At 34.5% G+C, this 26,757-nt stretch overlaps 1 protein-coding gene across 9 annotated transcripts; it reads right to left on the reverse strand.

Annotated features, from left to right (window-relative positions):
• Nucleotides 1–20: 20 nt before the first annotated feature.
• Nucleotides 21–25,556, reverse strand: LOC128219720 (interferon-induced very large GTPase 1-like). 9 transcript variants are annotated; one of them, XM_052927657.1, is made up of 20 exons: nucleotides 25,446–25,556; nucleotides 24,476–24,673; nucleotides 21,656–21,763; nucleotides 21,235–21,330; nucleotides 19,774–19,902; nucleotides 18,829–18,945; nucleotides 18,180–18,305; nucleotides 17,238–17,330; nucleotides 16,583–16,711; nucleotides 15,640–15,756; nucleotides 14,986–15,114; nucleotides 14,046–14,162; nucleotides 13,393–13,521; nucleotides 12,448–12,564; nucleotides 11,799–11,924; nucleotides 10,857–10,952; nucleotides 10,202–10,330; nucleotides 9,259–9,375; nucleotides 8,605–8,733; nucleotides 21–6,519 (listed from the first exon to the last, which is right to left on the reverse strand). In XM_052927657.1, the coding sequence occupies exons 2-20, from the start codon at nucleotides 24,663–24,665 to the stop codon at nucleotides 1,661–1,663; spliced, it is 7,053 nt and encodes a 2,350-aa protein (XP_052783617.1). In that variant the 5' UTR covers nucleotides 24,666–24,673; nucleotides 25,446–25,556; the 3' UTR covers nucleotides 21–1,660. The 9 variants fall into 9 exon arrangements, 8 of the variants coding, with proteins under 8 accessions (XP_052783617.1, XP_052783616.1, XP_052783615.1 ...); XM_052927656.1 differs by having other exon boundaries at nucleotides 10,857–10,949; nucleotides 17,238–17,333; XM_052927655.1 differs by having other exon boundaries at nucleotides 17,238–17,333.
• Nucleotides 25,557–26,757: the final 1,201 nt, after the last annotated feature.

Consider the following 26,757-nt stretch of genomic DNA (forward strand, 5'->3'; position numbering starts at 1 on the left):
TATATATATATATATATATATATATATATATAGGACACGAAAACGAGCTATGATATACAACTAAAGGGCTAAGATATGATATGAGGAGGGTTCTCGGCCATATTGGTTCAAATTATGCTTCAGGTATGAGCTTTTCCCTCGTACCCAAGAAGTCTATTTAGAAACGGTATCATTTGATAAAAAAGAAAAGCAATAGCAATTTAAAGGCAAAACTAACGACGAACCTGCTTTGGAGCATAAGGTTGAAGGAATGTCAAAGCGGTCAACAAGAGACATACAACGTCATAAATCAACACAATACGATAACATGTATACATACGTACAGTCAAATATATAAGTTGAAAATGATTGGGAAAGGTTTAAACTAGTGCATGGGTATTCAACAAGCTCAAAATTGTCCCAACACGAATGAATAACATCAACACTTAGCCTGTAAGTCTAACTTTAGCTTCAAGTTTTCATCGGTCGACCAGAATCACATATCATCTGTGCATTTATGCTAGTTATTTTAACATAAATAGTCTTGTACATGACTAACATTATATTATGTATAGTACATGCAATGCACTCTATTTATTAAAGTTCAATACAAATTCGAATTGTGACAGAAGCATCTGATAATTATAAAAGCCGCAGCAAGCTGAAATTGGTCGTATAGTTATTTGTTTATTTATTTAAAACACATCAACTAGGCTTATCATAAAAGAGAAAACTTATCACTGCCATCGATGTACCATGGAATTCAAAACTAGGAACAATATGGGCGACGCAAACCTGTTTGACACACGAATCAATGACGTCATATTTCCTGCTTAAGTTTCATTTACTATAAGACCTTTTTCTGCTTGATTCGGTTCAGTTTATAAGGACATATTAGATGTTTACCTAATACTAAGGAAATATTCATACAAACAAGAACAATCTATTGATGTGTGATATTAAGGTACATGCATACATTTTAACAAATTAAACCAAGCATAAAATAGTGCGAACAAGAGATGTCAAAATGAAGGTAAATAACTGTATACATAAACTACAACACAATGATTGTTTTTATAAAAATATTATACACAACAGAGCTGTACAAAACGCATTCTAAAATAACAACTTAACATAAAGAATACAAATGACAAAGTACTCCAGTCTCGATATCTAAACAGTGACTTTCCATAATAAAAAATATCAAATGTCTGAAGTCGTTATTTCCTTGTAAAGAATTCATACCCCTGGTAAAAACCATACGTTGGTTATATTTTGTGTGTGTGTGCCTTTTCAGGGATCATTTTTAAAGCGTATTAACTTGTTTTAACGGACGCGGACTAGCGACACCATGTATCTTAGCTCCATGAAATTTATGTTTGGACATTTTTCTTTCATTCTTTATCTGTTCAGCCATGCGCACTAGACCTGTAAGAGTATTTGTTTTATTACATATTAGAGCCAAGTTAAAGAAAATTCGGGAAACGTTTAAAAATTATGTTCCTCTTGTTTTGAATAACTCTTCACTGACACCACCTATAAGGTGCAAATCAACTATAATTTCGGACAATTTGTTTACATCTCCGTTAATATGAATTGATGTCGAAATAAGAGAAACTTTATTATTGACTCATGTCTTATAAAAGTATTTCGGAGCAGAATTAACACAACACAATACATTTCATTGGGAAACGGAAGAAACGCTATATCTGTCAAGACTTTGAATTGCTTCTTCCTTTAAAATATCAGACCAGCTCGATGGTACCGAAGACATATCAATTTTATAGTATTCCCCTAGACTTTTCTTATGCTGGTTTACAAACCAAAGCCAAAATTTGGAGCTATCTTGCTCCGTGGATGACGGCGGTATATCCCAGTTAAGAAAGTACTTTTTATACTCTTTATATGGGTATGAGTGCTCTTCACAATCTCCGTTTTCTTTTTTGGTACAGTCACCGCCAATAAACGAACATGAGAATGTTTTATGAGACTGTATATTAAAATTACATACGCTGATAGATGCCTTCTTACTGTCTTTCTTATGTACTCCCGTACAGCAGGGTATTCTGTGCTGAAAGCAATAGTGGTTTGTATCTTCATGATTTGCTGTACCGATTGCACATGGCTCTCTGCAAAACGGGCACTTGCTTTTGCAACCCCAAATTGCCTCAAAAAGGTTATAAGGATCGACAACCCATTTCACAGTTTTCTCTGTTACCGCGCAAAAGCTGCTACTAACCGCATTAATGTGCGACTTCAAGTATCCATTTTCACCCAGTAATATACCAGCGAAATAGTCAATATCTTCTATAACAACTTTTTTATCTCTAAATGAGTCGAAATCAGTAATTTCGAGCTTGTAATTTTGCAGATTATCGCAAATATAATCAAATATGCTTGAACCATCTACTTTTGCCTCATGCATATACCTCAGTCTTAGTTTGCGCAGTGCAATTTCAACGTCTTCAGTCATTTGGGATATCAGATTATGAGCAATGCTGAAATATTTGCCCTTAGAAAACAGGATATTATCTCCTTTTTCCTTATACCAGAGAGAAGCATACCCCTCTGGATCACGCAAATATTTCTGGAATATTTTAAATTCATCGTTTTCAGCGAGACTGATACATATTTCTCTAAGAAGAACATGCTTGAGATTTGGCAGATATTGTCCTAATACGCCTTGTACTTTAGAGTATAATTTAGTCTGAATAATTGTGTTTACTGAACTCTGAAGACCAGAACAAAACATTTTAGCTGCAGTTTCTTCCGACCTTCTATTTTTAACATTATCATAAAATGAAATATACATGTCCTTTTGGAATTTATTGAGTTTGGCAACCGTACCATGTTCTTTTTCAAATTTTTCATTATGATCCTGAAACAATGGGTAAGCGTAACCACAAACATACACGTGGATTTTAATCAAAGCTGTCTTCTTGAATGTAAATTTCATATCTTTACATTTATTTAAACCTTTTAGATCGTCCCACATAGCAAATACATATTCTTTAGCTTTGCTGATTGTTATTTCGTCCAAACATTGCATTAATCGAGAGACCGCATCATCAGCATTCTCCAAAAAATCGTTTACTTTATCCTTGACTATCGGCATTGTTTCCTCAATCGTTGCTTGCTCCCAAAATTTGAACCTTATTTTTAAGCTTACATCTTCATGCGTAATACCACATTGATTGTAAGCCAAATGTTGACATGACTTCTTCTTTTTTTCCATTCGGTCAAGTGAATTTTGAAGAAGCGGTCTATGTGTATGATGCAATTCAAACATATATTCTAAAAAAATTGACTCTAAACTTGTGCTTGGTGTTGGAGGATTCTCACTTTCAAATGTTTCCATAAAGGTTTGCCAGAGTTGTTTGAAGCGCGTTATGATGGTGTTTTCATCTACTTCTTCTTTGTCTTGTAAACTCTTTGCAAGAACTAGGGACTCTTCATGGAGTTTGTCTTTCTTTTCCTTCGAAAGAGTTGATGTTTCGATAAAAATAACACGGCGCTGGTATGAGTTTTCTATTGCCGCTTTCATTGCTCTTTCAAGCATGTCAAAACGGTGATTAGTATTGATGAGTGATGTTGATTTCCATTGAATAACAATGTGTGCATATTCATGCTTTTCAAATATCAAATACACCTTTTGTGTAACATCTTCTTTCTTTGTATCAAAATACAACTTAAAATCTACTAAAATATTCTCTTTGGCATGTTTCAGTGACTGACGTTGATTGCAAGTGGCGAAACTCTTTTGTATACTATTCATTATATATTCTTTTACCTTTAATTCACTATCCCAAACTATTTTATGAATTTGCTCTTCAAGTGTACAATATGCCTTAATTTCCAAACTATTTCTAAACGAAAACACAAAATTTTCAACCAGTATTCCTTTCCACAGGTCTTCGGCGTTCACAATAAAGTCATTAAGTCTGCCAAATGCTTTGCCTTTAACACCTGCTATTATTTGCAATATGCTAGTTCTCATGGAAATCACAGCGTCGCTATAATCTGTATTAATTCTATTCATAGGAATGATACCTTGCCATAAATTTGGAATGTGAAAGACGTTATCATCTGTGTTGAATTTTATAACTTCGTTGAATCTTGAAACGTCTGATATTCCTTCCGCATTTGCTGCTTCCTTTGCAACCGAATCCAGAATATGAACAAGTTTTAGAAAACCTTCTCTCATATTATCTCGCGCAGATTTGTCCGTCACATTATGATGTACAAAACCACAAGCTTGTCCTATTCGAATTCGACTGTTTGCTAATTTCAATCGAAGCAATGCGTGAACTATTATTTGCAGTATATCTCGCATATCTGTGAAGTTTTCACCCATGATGTTCATTAGTGTTAGATCTCCCATACCAGTAACGAATGTTGCTAAAGCATTGTCTCTATCTGATTTAGCTCCAATGTTCTCAAGTTCTGGTGCTCGGAGGCCTTCCGAGTCTACAATCATTACATATTCAAATGGAGGAACATCTTTCTCATTTCTCTCAATAGGCAGGACAAGCGCGTTTACTCCCTTTGTGCATCTACCTGAATTTACGGAGAACTGAACGCCAAACATAGTATTCAATAAAGTGGACTTCCCGGAACTTTGCAATCCAAGAACGGAGAGTGAAGCAACTGGCGAGCACTTTAACGTTGTATCCGCAACATTAGTTATAGTTTTCAGCCAGTTTTTTGCCATGAACATACTATCACCATCTATTATTTCAAATGCTTCTCCTTCTATAATAAATTCTGCAAATATACGCGCGACATCAGCAACTGGTGGTAGATCTTTCGGCAATTTCGACCTTTTGAGCTCAATTACTGTATCATATACGTGACTTATTTCCCTAAAGATGTATTCAACACCAAACCTACTATTTTCTAAATCTTCAATCGATTGTACCATTATTTGTTGTTGTTGTTTCAGTGTATCATTGTCAACTTGAGCTGATTTTTTCATGTCAAGATATTTGCCTTGCTCTTTCAATTTTATTTCTTTAAGGGTTTGAATGATATCAGAAGTCATCTTATTTAATTCTATCTGAACCCAGCCGATAAAAAACTTTCTCAAAAGTTTATTGGAAGATGTCTTTTGCAGATTTTGTAGAAAACACTTAACTGACTGCGTAATTAGATTGACTCTATTGTCCATTAGTACTTTCTTTTTTTCGTTGAGCTCGTTCTGTTTAGCTTTAGATTGTTCTCTTTGGATATCTTTTAGACAGTCAGCCAGTTTTTTTGTTTCTATAGAAGATACCGGAGTAATGCAAGTTTTAATCGTCACACCTTTACCTTGGACCTGTCGCAATGTTTCCATATCAGAATGAATGCACTTGATCACATTTTCAGCAAGAGATTTTCCGTTTACATTAAGTGCATTGTCTTCGTCCGATGGAATGATTTTTGCAACTTTTAGTTTACTTTCCAATGTGTTTGTTGTGCATGATTCAAGAACAGAGAACAGACGCTTCGATAAGGAAGACACAATATCAAAAAAGTTCGACCCTCCTTGCGAATTCACTGCAAACACATCAGTGTTAGCTGCAGATGCAGTTGTCTTGAATTTCCGAAAAGTTTTTTTTGTACTCGAGTTTTGCCTTTCCGGGAAAATAAACACAATATGTTTAAAACCAAGCAGGTAGCTTTCCATTTCAAGTAGTTTCGTTTCAAAAACATTCGGATCTGGAATCAATATTAGGCAATCGTTTAATGTTTGTATTAAACTAAGTGCTTTGTGATCAAACTCCTCTATTTCTCCGCGTACATTGAAAAAAGCAACAGTGTTGGGAGAAACGCTTGTTTTTACAGTCGTTTGTAGCCAGAATGCCTCAACCAAACCTTTAGTTAACCTTCGTTGTGCATTTCCTGAGGGTGATTCTTTGTTGTAAAACGTAGAGAATGCATTGCTTGTGCCTGATATAAGGCAATTCAATAGTCTCGATTTCGAAAATTGTGGTCTGCCTAATCGTGCAAATGTCAAAAAATGCGATTTAATGGTCAGTACATTTTCGTCCCGTTTAGTTTTTGAGTCAAAGATATCAAGAGTACGTAGAGGCCAGATCTCTAATCGATATTCTTTGCTTTTCGTTAAATTTGTTATGAATGGTAAAGCAATTTTACAGAGATATAATTTTCGGTAAAGTATCTGTTTCAACATTGGATCGCAACAAGACAAAACGGCGTGAAATATGTCTAAGGGACTAAGTACAGTACGTGCATGAGACAATTCTTCGTCGTCTGAACTCATATCACTATCATCATAACTTGTGTCTAAGTCCTTACATCTGTTGTTAAGATCTTTTTCATTTTGACTTACATTTGGAAAAGAATCCCGAGCATCACAATTAACAGAAATAATATTTCTTAACAGAGTATACGGCGCATGAACCAGATCACTTTCAGAATCGTTTGTTGAGCTTGAAAATTCAACACGTACGACTTCAAGCGTTGAAATCTTCTCAGGAAATTTGTCCAAAATTTTAAGACGACAAAGAATGAAAACCAATGGATCGTCAACATCACTGCCTGAAAATGATACTGACATATTGTACATTTGTACTTAAATTTGACAAAGAAATAAAAATAAAACCTGCTGAAGATTTACAAAAACTTGATTAGATAACAATACAATGAAAGGTACATGAAAATGTCCAGTAATCCAAAGATTTATGTCGACAACGATGGTTTAGTGCGAAAATTTCATATACAATATTTGTGATTTACTGATTAAAAAGCGTATACTTTTCATAAATTACGAAGAGTGTAATTAGATCAGTTATATACTGGGATTGACTTTTAAATAACTCTTGTGTACTAGAAACACACACTTCGAATATTAAACAGCATTAAAGGTGTTAGAGACAAATATAAATATGAGAAAATATTATTGTAGACTTTGAACAGGGTTTTAGTATAATTGTGGCTACTGGGATTATCCCTACAGTTAACATTTCTCGATAATTTCTATAAATGTGTTTAAAGCAACTTTCCCCAACCACGAATATTTAATTAGAATATATCAGAGTCAATCAGTTATACCACCGCTGTTCTGTCTTCAACATTATGTAATAAAATGAGGTAAAGATGCAATTGTTTATTTCTACTACTAGTGATATAGAGGCATAGCTTATCAGCAAGCGGCTTCTGGCTGTAGTTTAAATTCACAAATCCACCACCACGAAGGAATTGAACACAATGAAAGACTACTTTATGTCATTTGATATTCGGGTAATTCAATTAATATCCATATTGTTTAATACCATCAACATTCGTTAGTCTGTGATTATTCACGTTCTATAACGATTAGCTCGGTTCACCCAATAACCATTAACCCCGTGACTGTATCATTGACGCTAGGATATGATTTGTATTGACAATCATTCGCATCTATGAGAAATAGTTATTCCTTTATGTTTAAACTCTAAACCAAAGGGTGTTTAAAAACATAAATGTCTTTTTGTTTTGATTTTAACTAGTTGTGCATGTATAGCTATAATTTAATTCGGAATTACGGTTGCCTTAAAACTGAATCGAGTATAAATTATACATACTGCGTTGTTGAAAACAGTGAGAATATTTGTATACAAATCTACAAGTTCACAAAGGAGGCTGGTTTAATTTCATGTTTGTGTATTTCAGTGATTTTTATTCTGAACAAATAACTTTTCAAGCGTCGCACTTTCAATTTTGTTTAAAAGACGTTTTTAATGTCTGAGTATTATAAATGCCTATATGAAACTCATTTGAAATCGAAAAAATCACTATATGCAAGACGTGGTGATTAATATTTGTTTGCGGTAATTCCCCTCCATTAAATCTAGATAAAGTATGAACAAAAGTACCTTCTTTCCGGTATTGCTGAGTTATGTTCGTGAAATGTTCTAACATATTTAAATTTCTCGAATATTTAAAAAAAAGGGATTGAAACAGTCCGACTAAGTCACTTTCGCTATCGAAGATCTAACGTTATTTCATTAAAATAAACATATTTTAGCCAGATTTATACCCTACATGAAGGAGACGCACACGGCGAAATGATCATGACGTCATTGGGATATCGGAGAAATCAAACTGAGTCTAAAAACAAGTGAAATATCATAAGCATGCGTATTTGACCATTGTTATAAAAACATATTAAGCATTGAGGTATTTCGCAGTAATATATTTTCTACTGGTATATCGATAAAATATGAACAATCAATACCATCTTCAGTACGTTCATATGATGTAAGTGACCTCTCTGTTGTCGGTGCAGCAATATCCGTAAGATTTTAACGAGACGTTAACAAACACATGATCATTATGTCGTTGAATTATCACGGAAATTATCTAATTTCCAAATACTGTCAGTATTGAATAAAAAAGTTTCTATTTTACCCGAAACAGCGTCGAATCAACAACTTTAACATTATAATTTGTCGAAGTCAATCTTCTTTAGAAAGATTTAAACGGGCTAAAATATCATAATATGATGATGATTTTATTATTTTCAGAGGAACCCAACACTTTTTGTTTGTCAATACCATCACCAAGCGTCACCGTGTCTGGAACGATGAAAAATGTTATACTTTCCACTGGTGTAAGAATAAATAAGGGATGAACAAACAATACCTTCTGTAGAAGCTATCGAATGCCCATCATCTGTAGATACTCTCGCAGTTGTCGTCGTTGCAGCAACAACCGTCGAGGAAGAAACCGTGCTCGTCGCGGTTTCGCTATTTTTGTTCAAATTTGATGTACCTAAATATATGTGACATCATTCTTTATTCTACGTATTTAAATTGTCGCTGTTTTACTTGATCTATCTTTTGTAGGATCGAAAGAAATTCATTATCAATGGTGTTTAAAGTTTCTTGCTCTTTCTCTTTTGTGTTTGTGCCCAGTGAAGCAGATGCACTTGCATTTAATGAAAATCTAACAAAATCGACCGAGCTCTGTCGGGTTCTCTATCCATAACCTAACATTGATAAGTTTCATCCTATTTCAGTCAGATTTAAACGTAACGTTTACAAACTCATGATAATTATGTCGTCATATTTTAACGGAAATATCATAATTTCCAAATCCTGTCAGCATTGCATGTATTTAACTAATTTAGTTTCATTCGTTGATAAATAACTTCTTGATTGTACGCCATGACGCTAGAGTAATTCACAATAACAATAATTGTATTTGACCATAACGATTAACACATATTTAACTGTTAGGCATCCATCAGTACAATGCCCTACAGTGGTTTATGGGTCAAGTCTGAACAAACAAAACCTTCTTTAGTAGGCACATCTGCTGCCGGTACGCTTACGGGTGTCGGTGTAGCAATTGCCGTCCTTGAAATAATCGTGTTTTTCGCGTCCTCGTCTTCTTTTTTTGCATGAGATGTTCCTTGAATAAATTTGTAAAGATGTCATATTAATGTTTACGTAGTAACGCAATCACACATAAACAACGTCAGTACTTGTTGTTGGTATGTTGTGTGTGTGAACGTTTTTATATAAACAAACAAATTAGGAGGCTTTAAACAGTCTCACAAGATTATAAGTATATTCCATGGCCGTTAATGTAAGACAGGTTCATCTGAACCCGAGCGTAGGGTGTTTTACGGAAACGAGGTTTTACCGAATTTCCGCAGAACACACTGCGCGAGGGTTTGGATGAACCTTTTTGTACATGAGCGGCTATGATAGATGCTTTTTCTCTCACCTCAGTTAAACAAAATAAAGTTAAAATGTATTTTTTCGCTGGATCTCTTTTGTGCGTAGTGAACATAAATGCGTATAGATATGTGATAATTCATGGTTTTCATGGATATGCGTACAGTGATTGAGGCTATTTTAATTATTCAACATTGACAATACAAAAGTAGTTCAATACAGGTACTTGTTTTATCTTAGCACGTGGGCTAGAAAAGAATTTCTAGCATGGTCAAACTTTTGGATCTACTTAACTGAGGTGAAAAAAACAAGTTTCTATTTCACCTGAAACACCGTCGCAATCAACAACCTTAACATTATAATATGTCAAAGTCAATCTCCTTTAGAAAGTTTATACTAGGTGAAAGCAATACTATTATGATGCTGTTATTATTTTCAGAGGAACCTTACAATTTTCCTTTATCAATTCCATCACAAAGCATCTCCCTGTCTGGAACGATGAAAAATGTTATACTTTCCACTGGTGTAAGAATAAATAAGGGATGAACAAACAATACCTTCTGTAGAAGCTATCGAATGCCCATCATCTGTAGATACTCTCGCAGTTGTCGTCGTTGCAGCAACAGCCGTCGAGGAAGAAACCGTGCTCGTCGCGTTTTCGCTATTTTTGTTCAAATTTGATGTACCTAAATATATGTGACATCATTCTTTATTCTACGAATTTAAATTGTCGCTGTTTTACTTGATCTATCATTTGTTGAATCGAAAGAAATTCATTATCAATGGTGTTTAAAGTTTCTTGCTCTTTCTCTTTTGTGTTTGTGCTCAGTGAAGCAGATGCACTTGCATTTAATGAAAATCTAACAAAATCGACCGAGCTCTGTCGGGTTCTCTATCCACAATCTAACATTGATAAGTTCCATCCTATTTCAGTCAGATTTAAACGTAACGTTTACAAACTCATGATAATTATGTCGTCATATTTTAACGGAAATTATCATAATTTCCAAATCCTGTCAGCATTGCATGTATTTAACTAATTTAGTTTCATCCGTTGATAAATAACTTCTTGATTGTATGCCATGACGCTAGAGTAATTCACAATAACAATAATTGTATTTGACCATAACGATTAACACATATTTAACTGTTAGGCAACAATCAGTACAATGCCCTAACGTGGTTTATGGGTTAAGTGTGAACAAACAATACCTTCTTTAGTAGGCCTATCTGCTGCCGGTACTCCTATGGGTGTCGGTGTAGCAATTGCCGTCCTTGAAATAATCTTGTTTTTTGCGTCCTCGTCTTCTTTATTTGAAAAAGATGTTAGTTGAGTATATTGGTAAACATGTCATATTTATATTAACGTAGTAACACAATCACACATAAACAACGTCAGTACTTGTTGTTGATATGTTGTGTGTGTGAACGTTCTTATACAACAAACAAATTAGGAGGCTTTAAACAGTCTTATAAGATTAGAAGTGTATTCCATGGCGGCGAATGTAAGACAGGTTCATATCAACCCGAGCGTAGGGTGTTTAACGGGAACAAAGTTTTACCGAGTTCCCGCAGAACACACTGCGCGAGGGTTTGAGTGAACCTTTTGTACATGAGCGGCTATGATAGATGCTTTTTCTCACACCTCAGTTAAACAAAATTAAGTAAAAATGCATTTTTTGCTAGATCTCTTTTGTGCGTAGTGAAAATGAATGCGTATATATATATGTGATAATTCGTGGTTGTCATGGATATGTGCACAGTGATTAAGATTATTTTAATTATTTAACATTGACAATAAAAAAAGAGTTCAATACAGGTACTTGTTTTATCTAAGCCCGTGGACAAGATAAGAATTTCTAGCATGGTCAAACTTTTGGATCTACTTAACTGAGGTAATAAAAGAGTATCTTTTTCAGTCGAAACACCGTCGCCATCAACAACCTTAACATTATAATATGTCGAAGTCAATCTCCTTTAGAAAGATTTATACGAGGTGGAAGCAATACTATGATGATGCTGTTATTATTTTCAGAGGAACCTTACAATTTTTGTTTTGTCAATTCCATCATCAAGCGTCACTCTGTCTGGAAAGATGAAAAATGTGATACTTTCCACTGGTGTATAAATAAATAAAGGATGAACAAACAATACCTTCTGTAGAAGCTATCGAATGTCCATCATCTGAAGGTACTCTCGCTATTGTCGTTGTAGCAATAGACGACAAAGAAGTAACCGTGTCCGTCGCGGCTTGGTCATCTTTGTTCAAATTTGATGTACCTAAGTATATGTGACATTATTCTTTATTCTACCTTTTTAAATTGTCGCTGTTTTACTTTATATATTTTTTGTAGAAACAATAGAAATTTATTATAAATGGTGTTTAAAGTTTCTTGCTCTTTCTCTTTTGTGTTTGTGCTCAGTGAAGCTGATGCACTTGCATTTAATGAAAAAATAACAAAATCGACCGATCTCTGTCGGGTTCTCTATCCACAACCTAACATTGATAAGTTTCAACCTCTTTTAGTCAGATTTAAACGTAACGTTTACAAACTCATGTTAATTAGATCGTCGTTTTCACGGAAATTATGTCATTTCCAAATCCTGTCAGCATTGAATGTATTTAACTAATTTAGTTTCATCCGTTGATAAATAACATTTTGTTTGTATGTCATGACGCTAGAGTAATTCACGATAACAATAATTGTATTTGACCATAACGGTTAACACACATTTAACTGTTAGGCATCCATCAGTACAATGCCCTACAGTGGTTTATGGGTCAAGTGTGAGCAAACAATACCTTCTTTAGTAGGCACATCTGCTGCCGGTACGCTTACGGGTGTCGGTGTAGCAATTGCTGTCCTTGAAATAATCGTGTTTTTCGCGTCCTCGTCTTCTTTTTTTGCATGAGATGTTCCTTGAATAAATTTGTAAAGATGTCATATTAATGTTTACGTAGTAACGCAATCACACATAAACAACGTCAGTACTTGTTGTTGGTATGTTGTGTGTGTGTGAACGTTTTTATATAAACAAACAAATTAGGAGGCTTTAAACAGTCTCACAAGATTATAAGTATATTCCATCTCCGTTAATGTAAGACAGGTTCATCTGAACCCGAGCGTAGGGTGTTTTACGGAAACGAGGTTTAACCGAATTTCCGTAGAACACCCTGCGCGAGGGTTTGGATGAACCTTTTTGTACATGAGCGGCTATGATAGATGCTTTTTCTCTCACCTCAGTTAAACAAAATAAAGTTAAAATGTATTTTTTCGTTGGATCTCTTTTGTGCGTAGTGAACATAAATGCGTAAAGATATGTGATAATTCATGGTTTTCATGGATATGCGTACAGTGATTGAGGCTATTTTAATTATTCAACATTGACAATACAAAAGGAGTTCAATACATGTACTTGTTTTATCTTAGCACGTGGGCTAGAAAAGAATTTCTAGCATGGTCAAACTTTTGGATCTACTTAACTGAGGTGAAAAAAACAAGTTTCTATTTCACCTGAAACACCGTAGCCATCAACAACCTTAACATTATAATATGTCGAAGTCAATCTCCTTTAGAAAGTTTATACGAGGTGAAAGCAATACTATGATGATGCTGTTATTATTTTCAGAGGAACCTTACAATTTTCCTTTATCAATTCCATCACAAAGCATCTCCCTGTCTGGAACGATGAAAAATGTTATACTTTCCACTGGTGTAAGAATAAATAAGGGATGAACAAACAATACCTTCTGTAGAAGCTATCGAATGCCCATCATCTGTAGATACTCTCGCAGTTGTCGTCGTTGCAGCAACAACCGTCGAGGAAGAAACCGTGCTCGTCGCGGTTTCGCTATTTTTGTTCAAATTTGATGTACCTAAATATATGTGACATCATTCTTTATTCTACGTATTTAAATTGTCGCTGTTTTACTTGATCTATCTTTTGTAGGATCGAAAGAAATTCATTATCAATGGTGTTTAAAGTTTCTTGCTCTTTCTCTTTTGTGTTTGTGCTCAGTGAAGCAGATGCACTTGCATTTAATGAAAATCTAACAAAATCGACCGAGCTCTGTCGGGTTCTCTATCCATAACCTAACATTGATAAGTTTCATCCTATTTAAGTCAGATTTAAACGTAACGTTTACAAACTCATGATAATTATGTCGTCATATTTTAACGGAAATATCATAATTTCCAAATCCTGTCAGCATTGCATGTATTTAACTAATTTAGTTTCATCCGTTGATAAATAACTTCTTGATTGTATGCCATGACGCTGAGTAATTCACAATAACAATAATTGTATTTGACCATGACGATTAACACATATTTAACTGTTAGGCATCCATCAGTACAATGCCCTACAGTGGTTTATGGGTCAAGTGTGAACAAACAATACCTTCTTTAGTAGGCACATCTGCTGCCGGTACGCTTTCGGGTGTCGGTGTAGCAATTGCCGTCCTTGAAATAATCGTGTTTTTCGCGTCCTCGTCTTCTTGTTTTGCATGAGATGTTCCTTGAATAAATTTGTAAAGATGTCATATTAATGTTTACGTAGTAACGCAATCACACATAAACAACGTCAGTACTTGTTGTTGGTATGTTGTGTGTGTGAACGTTTTTATATAAACAAACAAATTAGGAGGCTTTAAACAGTCTCACCAGATTATAAGTATATTCCATGGCCGTTAATGTAAGACAGGTTCATCTGAACCCGAGCGTAGGGTGTTTTACGGAAACGAGGTTTTACCGAATTTCCGCAGAACACCCTGCGCGAGGGTTTGGATGAACCTTTTTGTACATGAGCGGCTATGATAGATGCTTTTTCTCTCACCTCAGTTAAACAAAATAAAGTTAAAATGTATTTTTTCGCTGGATCTTTTTTGTGCGTAGTGAAAATGAATGCGTATATATATGTGATAATTCGTGGTTGTCATGGATATGTGCACAGTGATTAAGATTATTTTAATTATTTAACATTGACAATAAAAAGAGTTCAATACAGATACTTGTTTTATCTAAGCCCGTGGACAAGATAAGAATTTCTAGCATGGTCAAACTTTTGGATCTACTTAACTGCGGTAAAAAAAGAGTTTCTATTTCACCTGAAACACCGTCGCAATCAACAACCTTAACATTATAATATGTCAAAGTCAATCTCCTTTAGAAAGATTTATACGCGGTGAAAGCAATACTATGATGATGCTGTTATTATTTTCAGAGGAACCTTACAATTTTCCTTTATCAATTCCATCACAAAGCATCTCCCTGTCTGGAACGATGAAGAATGTTATACTTTCCACTGGTGTAAGAATAAATAAGGGATGAACAAACAATACCTTCTGTAGAAGCTATCGAATGCCCATCATCTGTAGATACTCTCGCAGTTGTCGTCGTTGCAGCAACAACCGTCGAGGAAGAAACCGTGCTCGTCGCGTTTTCGCCATTTTTGTTCAAATTTGATGTACCTAAATATATGTGACATCATTCTTTTTTCTACGTATTTAAATTGTCGCTGTTTTACTTGATCTATCATTTGTTGAATCGAAAGAAATTCATTATCAATGGTGTTTAAAGTTTCTTGCTCTTTCTCTTTTGTGTTTGTGCTCAGTGAAGCAGATGCACTTGCATTTAATGAAAATCTAACAAAATCGACCGAGCTCTGTCGGGTTCTCTATCCACAATCTAACATTGATAAGTTTCATCCTATTTCAGTCAGATTTAAACGTAACGTTTACAAACTCATGATAATTATGTCGTCATATTTTAACGGAAATATCATAATTTCCAAATCCTGTCAGCATTGCATGTATTTAACTAATTTAGTTTCATTCGTTGATAAATAACTTCTTGATTGTACGCCATGACGCTAGAGTAATTCACAATAACAATAATTGTATTTGACCATAACGATTAACACATATTTAACTGTTAGGCATCCATCAGTACAATGCCCTACAGTGGTTTATGGGTCAAGTGTGAACAAACAATACCTTCTTTAGTAGGCACATCTGCTGCCGGTACGCTTACGGGTGTCGGTGTAGCAATTGCCGTCCTTGAAATAATCGTGTTTTTCGCGTCCTCGTCTTCTTTTTTTGCATGAGATGTTCCTTGAATAAATTTGTAAAGATGTCATATTAATGTTTACGTAGTAACGCAATCACACATAAACAACGTCAGTACTTGTTGTTGGTATGTTGTGTGTGTGAACGTTTTTATATAAACAAACAAATTAGGAGGCTTTAAACAGTCTCACAAGATTATAAGTATATTCCATGGCCGTTAATGTAAGACAGGTTCATCTGAACCCGAGCGTAGGGTGTTTTACGGAAACGAGGTTTTACCGAATTTCCGCAGAACACACTGCGCGAGGGTTTGGATGAACCTTTTTGTACATGAGCGGCTATGATAGATGCTTTTTCTCTCACCTCAGTTAAACAAAATAAAGTTAAAATGTATTTTTTCGTTGGATCTCTTTTGTGCGTAGTGAACATAAATGCGTATAGATATGTGATAATTCATGGTTTTCATGGATATGCGTACAGTGATTGAGGCTATTTTAATTATTCAACATTGACAATACAAAAGTAGTTCAATACAGGTACTTGTTTTATCTTAGCACGTGGGCTAGAAAAGAATTTCTAGCATGGTCAAACTTTTGGATCTACTTAACTGAGGTGAAAAAAACAAGTTTCTATTTCACCTGAAACACCGTCGCAATCAACAACCTTAACATTATAATATGTCAAAGTCAATCTCCTTTAGAAAGTTTATACTAGGTGAAAGCAATACTATTATGATGCTGTTATTATTTTCAGAGGAACCTTACAATTTTCCTTTATCAATTCCATCACAAAGCATCTCCCTGTCTGGAACGATGAAAAATGTTATACTTTCCACTGGTGTAAGAATAAATAAGGGATGAACAAACAATACCTTCTGTAGAAGCTATCGAATGCCCATCATCTGTAGATACTCTCGCAGTTGTCGTCGTTGCAGCAACAGCCGTCGAGGAAGAAACCGTGCTCGTCGCGTTTTCGCTATTTTTGTTCAAATTTGATGTACCTAAATATATGTGACATCATTCTTTATTCTACGAATTTAAATTGTCGCTGTTTTACTTGATCTATCATTTGTTGAATCGAAAGAAATTCATTATCAATGGTGTTTAAAGTTTCTTGCTCTTTCTCTTTTGTGATTGTGGTCAGTGAAGCAGATGCACTTGCATTTAATGAAAATCTAACAAAATCGACCGAGCTCTGTCGGGTTCTCTATCCACAATCTAACATTGATAAGTTCCATCCTATTTCAGTCAGATTTAAACGTAACGTTTACAAACTCATGATAATTATGTCGTCATATTTTAACGGAAATTATCATAATTTCCAAATCCTGTCAGCATTGCATGTATTTAACTAATTTAGTTTCATCCGTTGATAAATAACTTCTTGATTGTATGCCATGACGCTAGAGTAATTCACAATAACAATAATTGTATTTGACCATAACGATTAACACATATTTAACTGTTAGGCAACAATCAGTACAATGCCCTAACGTGGTTTATGGGTTAAGTGTGAACAAACAATACCTTCTTTAGTAGGCCTATCTGCTGCCGGTACTCCTATGGGTGTCGGTGTAGCAATTGCCGTCCTTGAAATAATCTTGTTTTTTGCGTCCTCGTCTTCTTTATTTGAAAAAGATGTTAGTTGAGTATATTGGTAAACATGTCATATTTATATTAACGTAGTAACACAATCACACATAAACAACGTCAGTACTTGTTGTTGATATGTTGTGTGTGTGAACGTTCTTATACAACAAACAAATTAGGAGGCTTTAAACAGTCTTATAAGATTAGAAGTGTATTCCATGGCGGCGAATGTAAGACAGGTTCATATCAACCCGAGCGTAGGGTGTTTAACGGGAACAAAGTTTTACCGAGTTCCCGCAGAACACACTGCGCGAGGGTTTGAGTGAACCTTTTGTACATGAGCGGCTATGATAGATGCTTTTTCTCACACCTCAGTTAAACAAAATTAAGTAAAAATGCATTTTTTGCTAGATCTCTTTTGTGCGTAGTGAAAATGAATGCGTATATATATATGTGATAATTCGTGGTTGTCATGGATATGTGCACAGTGATTAAGATTATTTTAATTATTTAACATTGACAATAAAAAAAGAGTTCAATACAGGTACTTGTTTTATCTAAGCCCGTGGACAAGATAAGAATTTCTAGCATGGTCAAACTTTTGGATCTACTTAACTGAGGTAATAAAAGAGTATCTTTTTCAGTCGAAACACCGTCGCCATCAACAACCTTAACATTATAATATGTCGAAGTCAATCTCCTTTAGAAAGATTTATACGAGGTGGAAGCAATACTATGATGATGCTGTTATTATTTTCAGAGGAACCTTACAATTTTTGTTTTGTCAATTCCATCATCAAGCGTCACTCTGTCTGGAAAGATGAAAAATGTGATACTTTCCACTGGTGTATAAATAAATAAAGGATGAACAAACAATACCTTCTGTAGAAGCTATCGAATGTCCATCATCTGAAGGTACTCTCGCTATTGTCGTTGTAGCAATAGACGTCAAAGAAGTAACCGTGTCCGTCGCGGCTTGGTCATCTTTGTTCAAATTTGATGTACCTAAGTATATGTGACATTATTCTTTATTCTACCTTTTTAAATTGTCGCTGTTTTACTTTATATATTTTTTGTAGAAACAATAGAAATTTATTATAAATGGTGTTTAAAGTTTCTTGCTCTTTCTCTTTTGTGTTTGTGCTCAGTGAAGCTGATGCACTTGCATTTAATGAAAAAATAACAAAATCGACCGATCTCTGTCGGGTTCTCTATCCACAACCTAACATTGATAAGTTTCAACCTCTTTTGGTCAGATTTAAACGTAACGTTTACAAACTCATGTTAATTAGATCGTCGTTTTCACGGAAATTATGTCATTTCCAAATCCTGTCAGCATTGAATGTATTTAACTAATTTAGTTTCATCCGTTGATAAATAACATTTTGTTTGTATGTCATGACGCTAGAGTAATTCACGATAACAATAATTGTATTTGACCATAACGGTTAACACACATTTAACTGTTAGGCATCCATCAGTACAATGCCCTACAGTGGTTTATGGGTCAAGTGTGAGCAAACAATACCTTCTTTAGTAGGCACATCTGCTGCCGGTACGCTTACGGGTGTCGGTGTAGCAATTGCTGTCCTTGAAATAATCGTGTTTTTCGCGTCCTCGTCTTCTTTTTTTGCATGAGATGTTCCTTGAATAAATTTGTAAAGATGTCATATTAATGTTTACGTAGTAACGCAATCACACATAAACAACGTCAGTACTTGTTGTTGGTATGTTGTGTGTGTGTGAACGTTTTTATATAAACAAACAAATTAGGAGGCTTTAAACAGTCTCACAAGATTATAAGTATATTCCATCTCCGTTAATGTAAGACAGGTTCATCTGAACCCGAGCGTAGGGTGTTTTACGGAAACGAGGTTTAACCGAATTTCCGTAGAACACCCTGCGCGAGGGTTTGGATGAACCTTTTTGTACATGAGCGGCTATGATAGATGCTTTTTCTCTCACCTCAGTTAAACAAAATAAAGTTAAAATGTATTTTTTCGTTGGATCTCTTTTGTGCGTAGTGAACATAAATGCGTAAAGATATGTGATAATTCATGGTTTTCATGGATATGCGTACAGTGATTGAGGCTATTTTAATTATTCAACATTGACAATACAAAAGGAGTTCAATACAGGTACTTGTTTTATCTTAGCACGTGGGCTAGAAAAGAATTTCTAGCATGGTCAAACTTTTGGATCTACTTAACTGAGGTGAAAAAAACAAGTTTCTATTTCACCTGAAACACCGTAGCCATCAACAACCTTAACATTATAATATGTCGAAGTCAATCTCCTTTAGAAAGTTTATACGAGGTGAAAGCAATACTATGATGATGCTGTTATTATTTTCAGAGGAACCTTACAATTTTCCTTTATCAATTCCATCACAAAGCATCTCCCTGTCTGGAACGATGAAAAATGTTATACTTTCCACTGGTGTAAGAATAAATAAGGGATGAACAAACAATACCTTCTGTAGAAGCTATCGAATGCCCATCATCTGTAGATACTCTCGCAGTTGTCGTCGTTGCAGCAACAACCGTCGAGGAAGAAACCGTGCTCGTCGCGGTTTCGCTATTTTTGTTCAAATTTGATGTACCTAAATATATGTGACATCATTCTTTATTCTACGTATTTAAATTGTCGCTGTTTTACTTGATCTATCTTTTGTAGGATCGAAAGAAATTCATTATCAATGGTGTTTAAAGTTTCTTGCTCTTGCTCTAACGTTTACAAACTCCTGATAATTATGTCGTCATATTTTAACGGAAATTATCATAATTTCCAAATCCTGTCAGCATTGCATGTATTTAACTAATTTAGTTTCATCCGTTGATAAATAACTTCTTGATTATATGCCATGACGCTAGAGTAATTCACGATAACAATAATTGTATTTGACCATAACGATTAACACATTAAACTGTTAGGCATCAATCAGTAAAAGGCACTACAGTTTAAGATGAGTCAAATATGAATAAGTAATTCCTTCTTATTATAATATTATAATTTGTCAAAGTTTACTTCATGTGAAGCAGATGCACTTTTTTAATGAAGAGACAGACTGGCGGACAGAAATGTTTATTGTTGTAAACATGGTTTTTAACAGTTTCTATACATAATATAAAAAAAATAAACACATATATAAATATTCAGTATTGAAGAAGTAACAAAATTGACCGGGCTCTGAACAAAGCGTTCCGGGTTCGATGCCGGATCCGTGCGTATGTGAGTTTAGTGTATGGTCACTAATCGATGATATACCAATAAATGAAGGGAATACCGCCTTGAAACGGTCAGGGAATCACGAGTTAACTGAACACGAGTCTTCTTGGACTTAATGTAAATTATTTGGCCACATTTTTGTCCCAACATTTATCAATTACATAGAAACCTTATAAGCTTTTCTAGAGCAGGCAACACTTTTGGACAACACTCTTGTGCTACATCGTGCAAACGAGACTGATCTAGCATAAGTTAATATAACGTGTTGTTAGTATCCGGTTAGAAAAACTGCCAAATGTACATAACACATCGTTTATTTTTTTACAAACCAACTTTAACTGGATCATATGTATTTGTTGAATCCATGGAAGAGTCAGCGTTCTTGTTCGAAGAACTTCTTCGATTTATTATAGTCGTTTGCCGGTATCCTTGGTCTGTGTTATTGGAAGTCCTGTTTTTCACAGAGGTTTGCTCAGGCAAAATGACTTGATTATGAAAATCGCAGTTTTTTGGACTGTCAGTTAGTTTTTCTGTTTTCGAAAAACGATACACATGTTTTTTTCCTCCTCGTTTGTATCCCTAAGAGTCATTTTCTATTATAGCCATTCGTCTCTTCTAAACAAATAAACAAATTTATCTCTAAATGTTTCTACGCTGCAAAACAAACGTTGAGCCAGTTACTAAGGAATAATAAATAATCATTTACCCTTCTCCTTATCATCTTTCTTTGGCGAGCAGTTTCTTTTCAAGAAGACAACAGATGCCAAAGAGAGCAGACAGAGAAAAACAAACACGTGATAGTCTGAAAATATATTTGCAGTTGATTGATAAAATTCCAAAACGATTCACTTGTCAGCAAAGGTGCAATACAAAGGATAATGTTACTGGGCCGATATTCATAAAACATCTTAAGTCATTTCCTAACTTAAGTCATGTCTTTAGTTAAGTATATCTCTTGTCATATTAATACATATCCTAATACTATCTGAACTACTTCTTTTAATTTGGCTACAAACATCTTAGGGAATCGATTTAAGTTCAGAAACGTCTTAAGAAGTTTTATCAATACGGCCCTTGGGCTTTACAAGAAGCTTTGTATAATTAATTGATATAACAAAACAACTTACCAAGCATATACAGCAACAACACTGATATTGCAACAGCGATCGATATCATATAAGTGCACTCAGTGTTTTCTTGAATCTTCTCCTTCAGTAACCTTTGGTACGTTACCTCTGAAAATATTTGTTTTTGTATTCTAAAATCAACGACAGCGACAATGGTCACGTCCAGACCCTCATATTATTGCGACCTCAAGCAAGTGCATAAAAACAGGATCCACACGGTCCTAGAACGCTCGTCTAATATATGGTCATAGTATTTCTAACGTGTTCATATAATACTTCTATGATTTGATGTTATATGCCACTTTTTCACCCTAGAAATCCTATATTCAAATTTCCCATGATTTGATAATAACAAGCGATCTGCTGTTAAGATGACAATTAACATTTTATTGAGTTCACAAGATTCTAAAATCAAATAACCTGATGCATTATTTAAAAAAAAATGCAAGTAGGTATTAACTTACTCATCCGATTTGGCCTAAAATGACAGATTTCTTATGGTCGTACTATTACACTATTTCCCAACATAACTAGGATTAGAAAACAAATGTAAGTGTTAGAGTGTTAACAATATTAAATATTACATTAACTGATAAATCAAGGGCACACTACTCTTGACCATCTTATTCGATTTGACCAGTAGTCGAAGATTTTATTGTCAAACATTTTCGTTCAAAATATGACTTGCAATGAAGAATTGGTTGTTCTAGAGCGGTATCATATTCAATACGGCTTCTATTAAAATTCAGGGCAATAACGTTTGACCTATTTATTTTGCGATTCGGCCTGAAATCGACCTTGATCTCAAGGCCATTAATAAACAAAGCATTTTTGATCAATAAAAGCGGAAAATACATGATCTTCTGATAATATTTAGCCCATCACATAATTTTACGACATGCATATTCCTCTTAGGCTTATGGAAGGTTTGTATATTATACGGTTTTCGGGTTAAACGATGTAAAATGAACCATATATTTGTAAATGAAAGATAATAAGTCTTCACCTCTAATTGAAATGTGATCACAATCAAACTGGACCGAGAACTTATAGCCATGCATATACTCTCTAAACTTGATAAGGATTGATGAATAAAAAGTGCTCGAGTGTAAACAAAGTTTGATATGAATTATTGAATAATCAAGGGCAAACATTCTTCTTATGACGTTTGGCCATCGATCGATCTAGGTTGAGATAAAATGGTCATACATTTAGCTTTAGAGTACGAATGAGAATGGTGTTGAGAGTAACGTGCCCGAGTGGTAACAGTGTTATATACGGCATGTTTGATAAATCAAGGGCAATAAATGTGCTAAATCAATGACAATGGATATTAACGCTTGACCTATTAGTCTGATATGGCCTATCGATGAAGCTGGTCGAAATATAATGGGAACAATTTTATATTTTAAACATGGTAAGAAATGGTGAATTAAGGATAATGCTTGAGTGGTTACGGTGTTAAATATTGTTTTGTTTTGTTTTCAATTAAGAGCAATAAATCTAGAACTAAAAGACAGCATACTATGGTCCTAAATATTATTTTACAAATAAAGTATTGGTAAACAATAACAAGGTGTTCGGGTGTTAACAATATTTGATAGGGCAATAACTATTGACTTCTAGTAAGATTTGTCCGCAAACGAACATAACCGATGAATTTTGTTGTATCATGATTAGGATTGTGCTATAGTGTAAAATATTGCATATTCTAATAGATTTAAAGCAAACATATAGCCCTTCACCTACTGGTCAGATTTGACCGAGTTTTTTGCCATTTACATTGTCTCGAAGTATGAATAAAACTGGTTCAAAACATAATGATAGACACTAAACGAGGGATACAAACACAACTTTGCCAAAGAGTGTAAGTCTAATAAGATCCGGCATCAACATGAATACAAAGAAGTACAAGGTAAACAAATAACATTTCCTAAAAATGCTTTATGAATAAAGTGCATGAATTATTGTATTTTTATTCATACTGTGTGTAACAATAAGTTCGAATACTGAAAACCAAAACCCACACATATGTCTTTTGTTTCAGTGGATAAACAAAGTAGATCGATTTAATAGGAGTTAATGATAACTACTAGTTTGTTATACAATAATTTGATGTTTGAAATGGAGGTATTGTTAAATTAAGTTCTTTGAAAATATCAATATTGATATACATTGAGAAATATATTCATCGAAGGGTTAATATGTCAATATTGACGCTGACTTATGATGTCTGGACACCCTATTTTATAAGTTTAGATACGTTAGTATGGCTTTATACTTTCTGTGGAAATTGCTTTCAGTCCAATTATGAATCATTTAATTTACGATCATGAAGTAATAAGTAATTTTGCATTGATGTCATACTGAAATGTTATTTTTTGCACATCCTAGACACATTGTATCAATCTGTCTGCAAGCGTCGGTTGATACTTTGCGCATCTTGTTTTAGAGAGAAGCAAAATTCATTTAGTGTCCAGATGATCACACGTATTCCGTAGTCCGACTCCGTCATAACATCATAAACGATAATTTATTTAGGGTCATAAATGAAAACAGAAAATTCTTATTCCACACACTTGTTTGTCTATGGTGTGTATTATTACGAGTATGCAAATATGTTTAGGTTTTCCGGTTAGGGCAGTGCTTAGTCCTTGGCGACCTGGATTCGATTCCTGGCGACGGCGCATGCGAGTTGGCTTTGTGTTTTTTTTTCGGTTAAGTCCGATTTATAGGTGGATTAAGATACTTAGATATGTACTCTTTTATTAAATCTGTTAACTAAAATACGTAGTCTACAATGACTAACATATGACTTACCCTTATGCGGTGGGCCAGGGTTTGGTTCAATTCCTCCTATTATTAACAGCAATCCAATGAAAACAACGGCACCGATAGTTTTCATCCCGGAACTAAAGTTCACATTGCATGGGATCGTCACAACATCACATCCTATTGAGCCTTTAAAGCAGCCAATACGGCCCCTGTATGTCTCAATATCCACACCCATTTTTCACACTGAAACAATATATCCATATGTTCCGACATGTACATTGCAGATATAAAAGTCATATCTAGCTATATAATTTACATATAAATACCCAAATAATCCCGTCTTGGGCTTCAGTCAATTTAGAATGCATTGTAGTATTAACCGTTTTGGTAGGTTGTGTAATATTTCATGACCGGGTGCTGTATTGGTTTATTTATTATATAGGGCATCAGTATAAATCTTCTACGGTGAACGCTCTATATATTGAACATTAATGCATTGAATGCATACTGCTATCAATTGTTATATGTTTTAATTTGTTTAACTCTTTTATCGGAAAGTCGCAATATGTTTGTTTTTGCAGTTGCTGAACGTTAGGGTTTAAGAGTTAAGTGTACAGATTAAAACGTTATTTTACGGGCGGGTATCAAATCTGATGTTTTACCTGTGGTATACACTTTATGTTGAGGAAAAAAGTGACATTACTAAAAATATACGGTTTATGCAAATGTGAACTTCTTGATATTCATCAACTTTTATCAATAGAAATTACATGAACATGTCTTGTTTGAAATATATAGCAAACATGATTAAGTATAATTATATGATATGTTCAACTAGTACACCGCTGAATATTAAATTAAAGAGTAATTTAAGAACAAAACAGACTAAGGAGCAAATTCAAGTTCGATTTTAAGATTGATTGATAGAAAATCCTGAACGATTTCTATTTGTTTATAATTTTGATATTACGTTGCAATAAAAATGCAATTATATATATATATATAAGTAACTTACCTATTCTATTTTTCTCTTTTCATAGTTATTTTAACGTTTGCCATGATAGACAGACATTTTGTGACTACCAAATAAACGCCTGCCTGCCTTTCAAAACCCGGCCTGGCGCTATGCCATATTTTCTTAAACTGACAATAACAAGGTGAGGTTTTTATTCAAAATCAATATGCAGCGTCATCATGAATATCCACAGCCCGGCCTGGCGCTCTGCCATATTTTCAAAAAAAAAGAAGAAATATAAGAAGGTGCTTCTTTTAAACGTACAAGTCTATTTTCCCCAGATGAATGATCGCATAATTATTTCAGATGCGACAAGCAGAAATAGGTCTTATCGTTACTTTATGACATACGCAAGTAATATGACGCTTGTGAACGAAAACAGAATGTCGGCGTTTATCGTGAATTCGTTAGTGATTACATTTTACCTCCTTGAAACTGCAGCAAATACATACAAATATAGTACTGAATGGTGATAAAAAAGCTACATCTGCGTTCTTTTTTACTTTATATGCAGTAAAGTGAAGCTGAAAATGGTTTCCGTTGACCCAGCATGTGGCAAAACTGAATTAGTTTCCTTACATAATACTCAATGCGGATTTAAATGCCTCCAAGTTCGAATATTTTTATTAAAAGACATTTGAAACTACAGGCACACACCTAAAAGATTATGTTTTAAATGTTACATGATATCCGACAAAATACAAATATTAATTTGACCTGACTTGGTTACAAAGTTTGAGAACGAGAATAACCGAACAATCGAAGATATTGCCATTTGCATAAAAACTATTATAATTTGGTTGCACAATCATAACTTGTACAAAAGGCACGGCCACCACAACTTGCGATATCGAGATTATACAAAGAGCGCTTAAGCGCGAGTGTGTCATTTTAATTATGAGGGTTGAAGGTACTTTGAACTCTATCAAAAATAACGCTCAATAAATAGCGTGCGGTGTAAGTAAATATCGTTGCAATTAATTTATTGGTAGTAAAAGAACAGTAACGCCTATTTTGCTTGTTACCGTTCCAATCTGGGAGTCAATGTGAGGACGGGAAAATAAAACACTCTAAGACGTGGTACAACAACAGCTTTTGGCACAGAACAATGCAACGGAGGGAGACTATTTTAGAATAATTTCAGTTAAATTACCTATTAACTATGGTATTATCGTCAACGCATGAAATTCCCGTTAGTCAATGGTATACAAGTATAAATTTATAGCCTACAACATTGACGGTTGGACACACTTGTACTATAGAAAACTTGCAGAGGTTTATTTGCAGTCCCATCGAAATATGTGTAATGTGC

This window comes from Mya arenaria, chromosome 15, assembly GCF_026914265.1.
Source record: "Mya arenaria isolate MELC-2E11 chromosome 15, ASM2691426v1".
NCBI classification, from domain to species: domain Eukaryota; kingdom Metazoa; phylum Mollusca; class Bivalvia; order Myida; family Myidae; genus Mya; species Mya arenaria.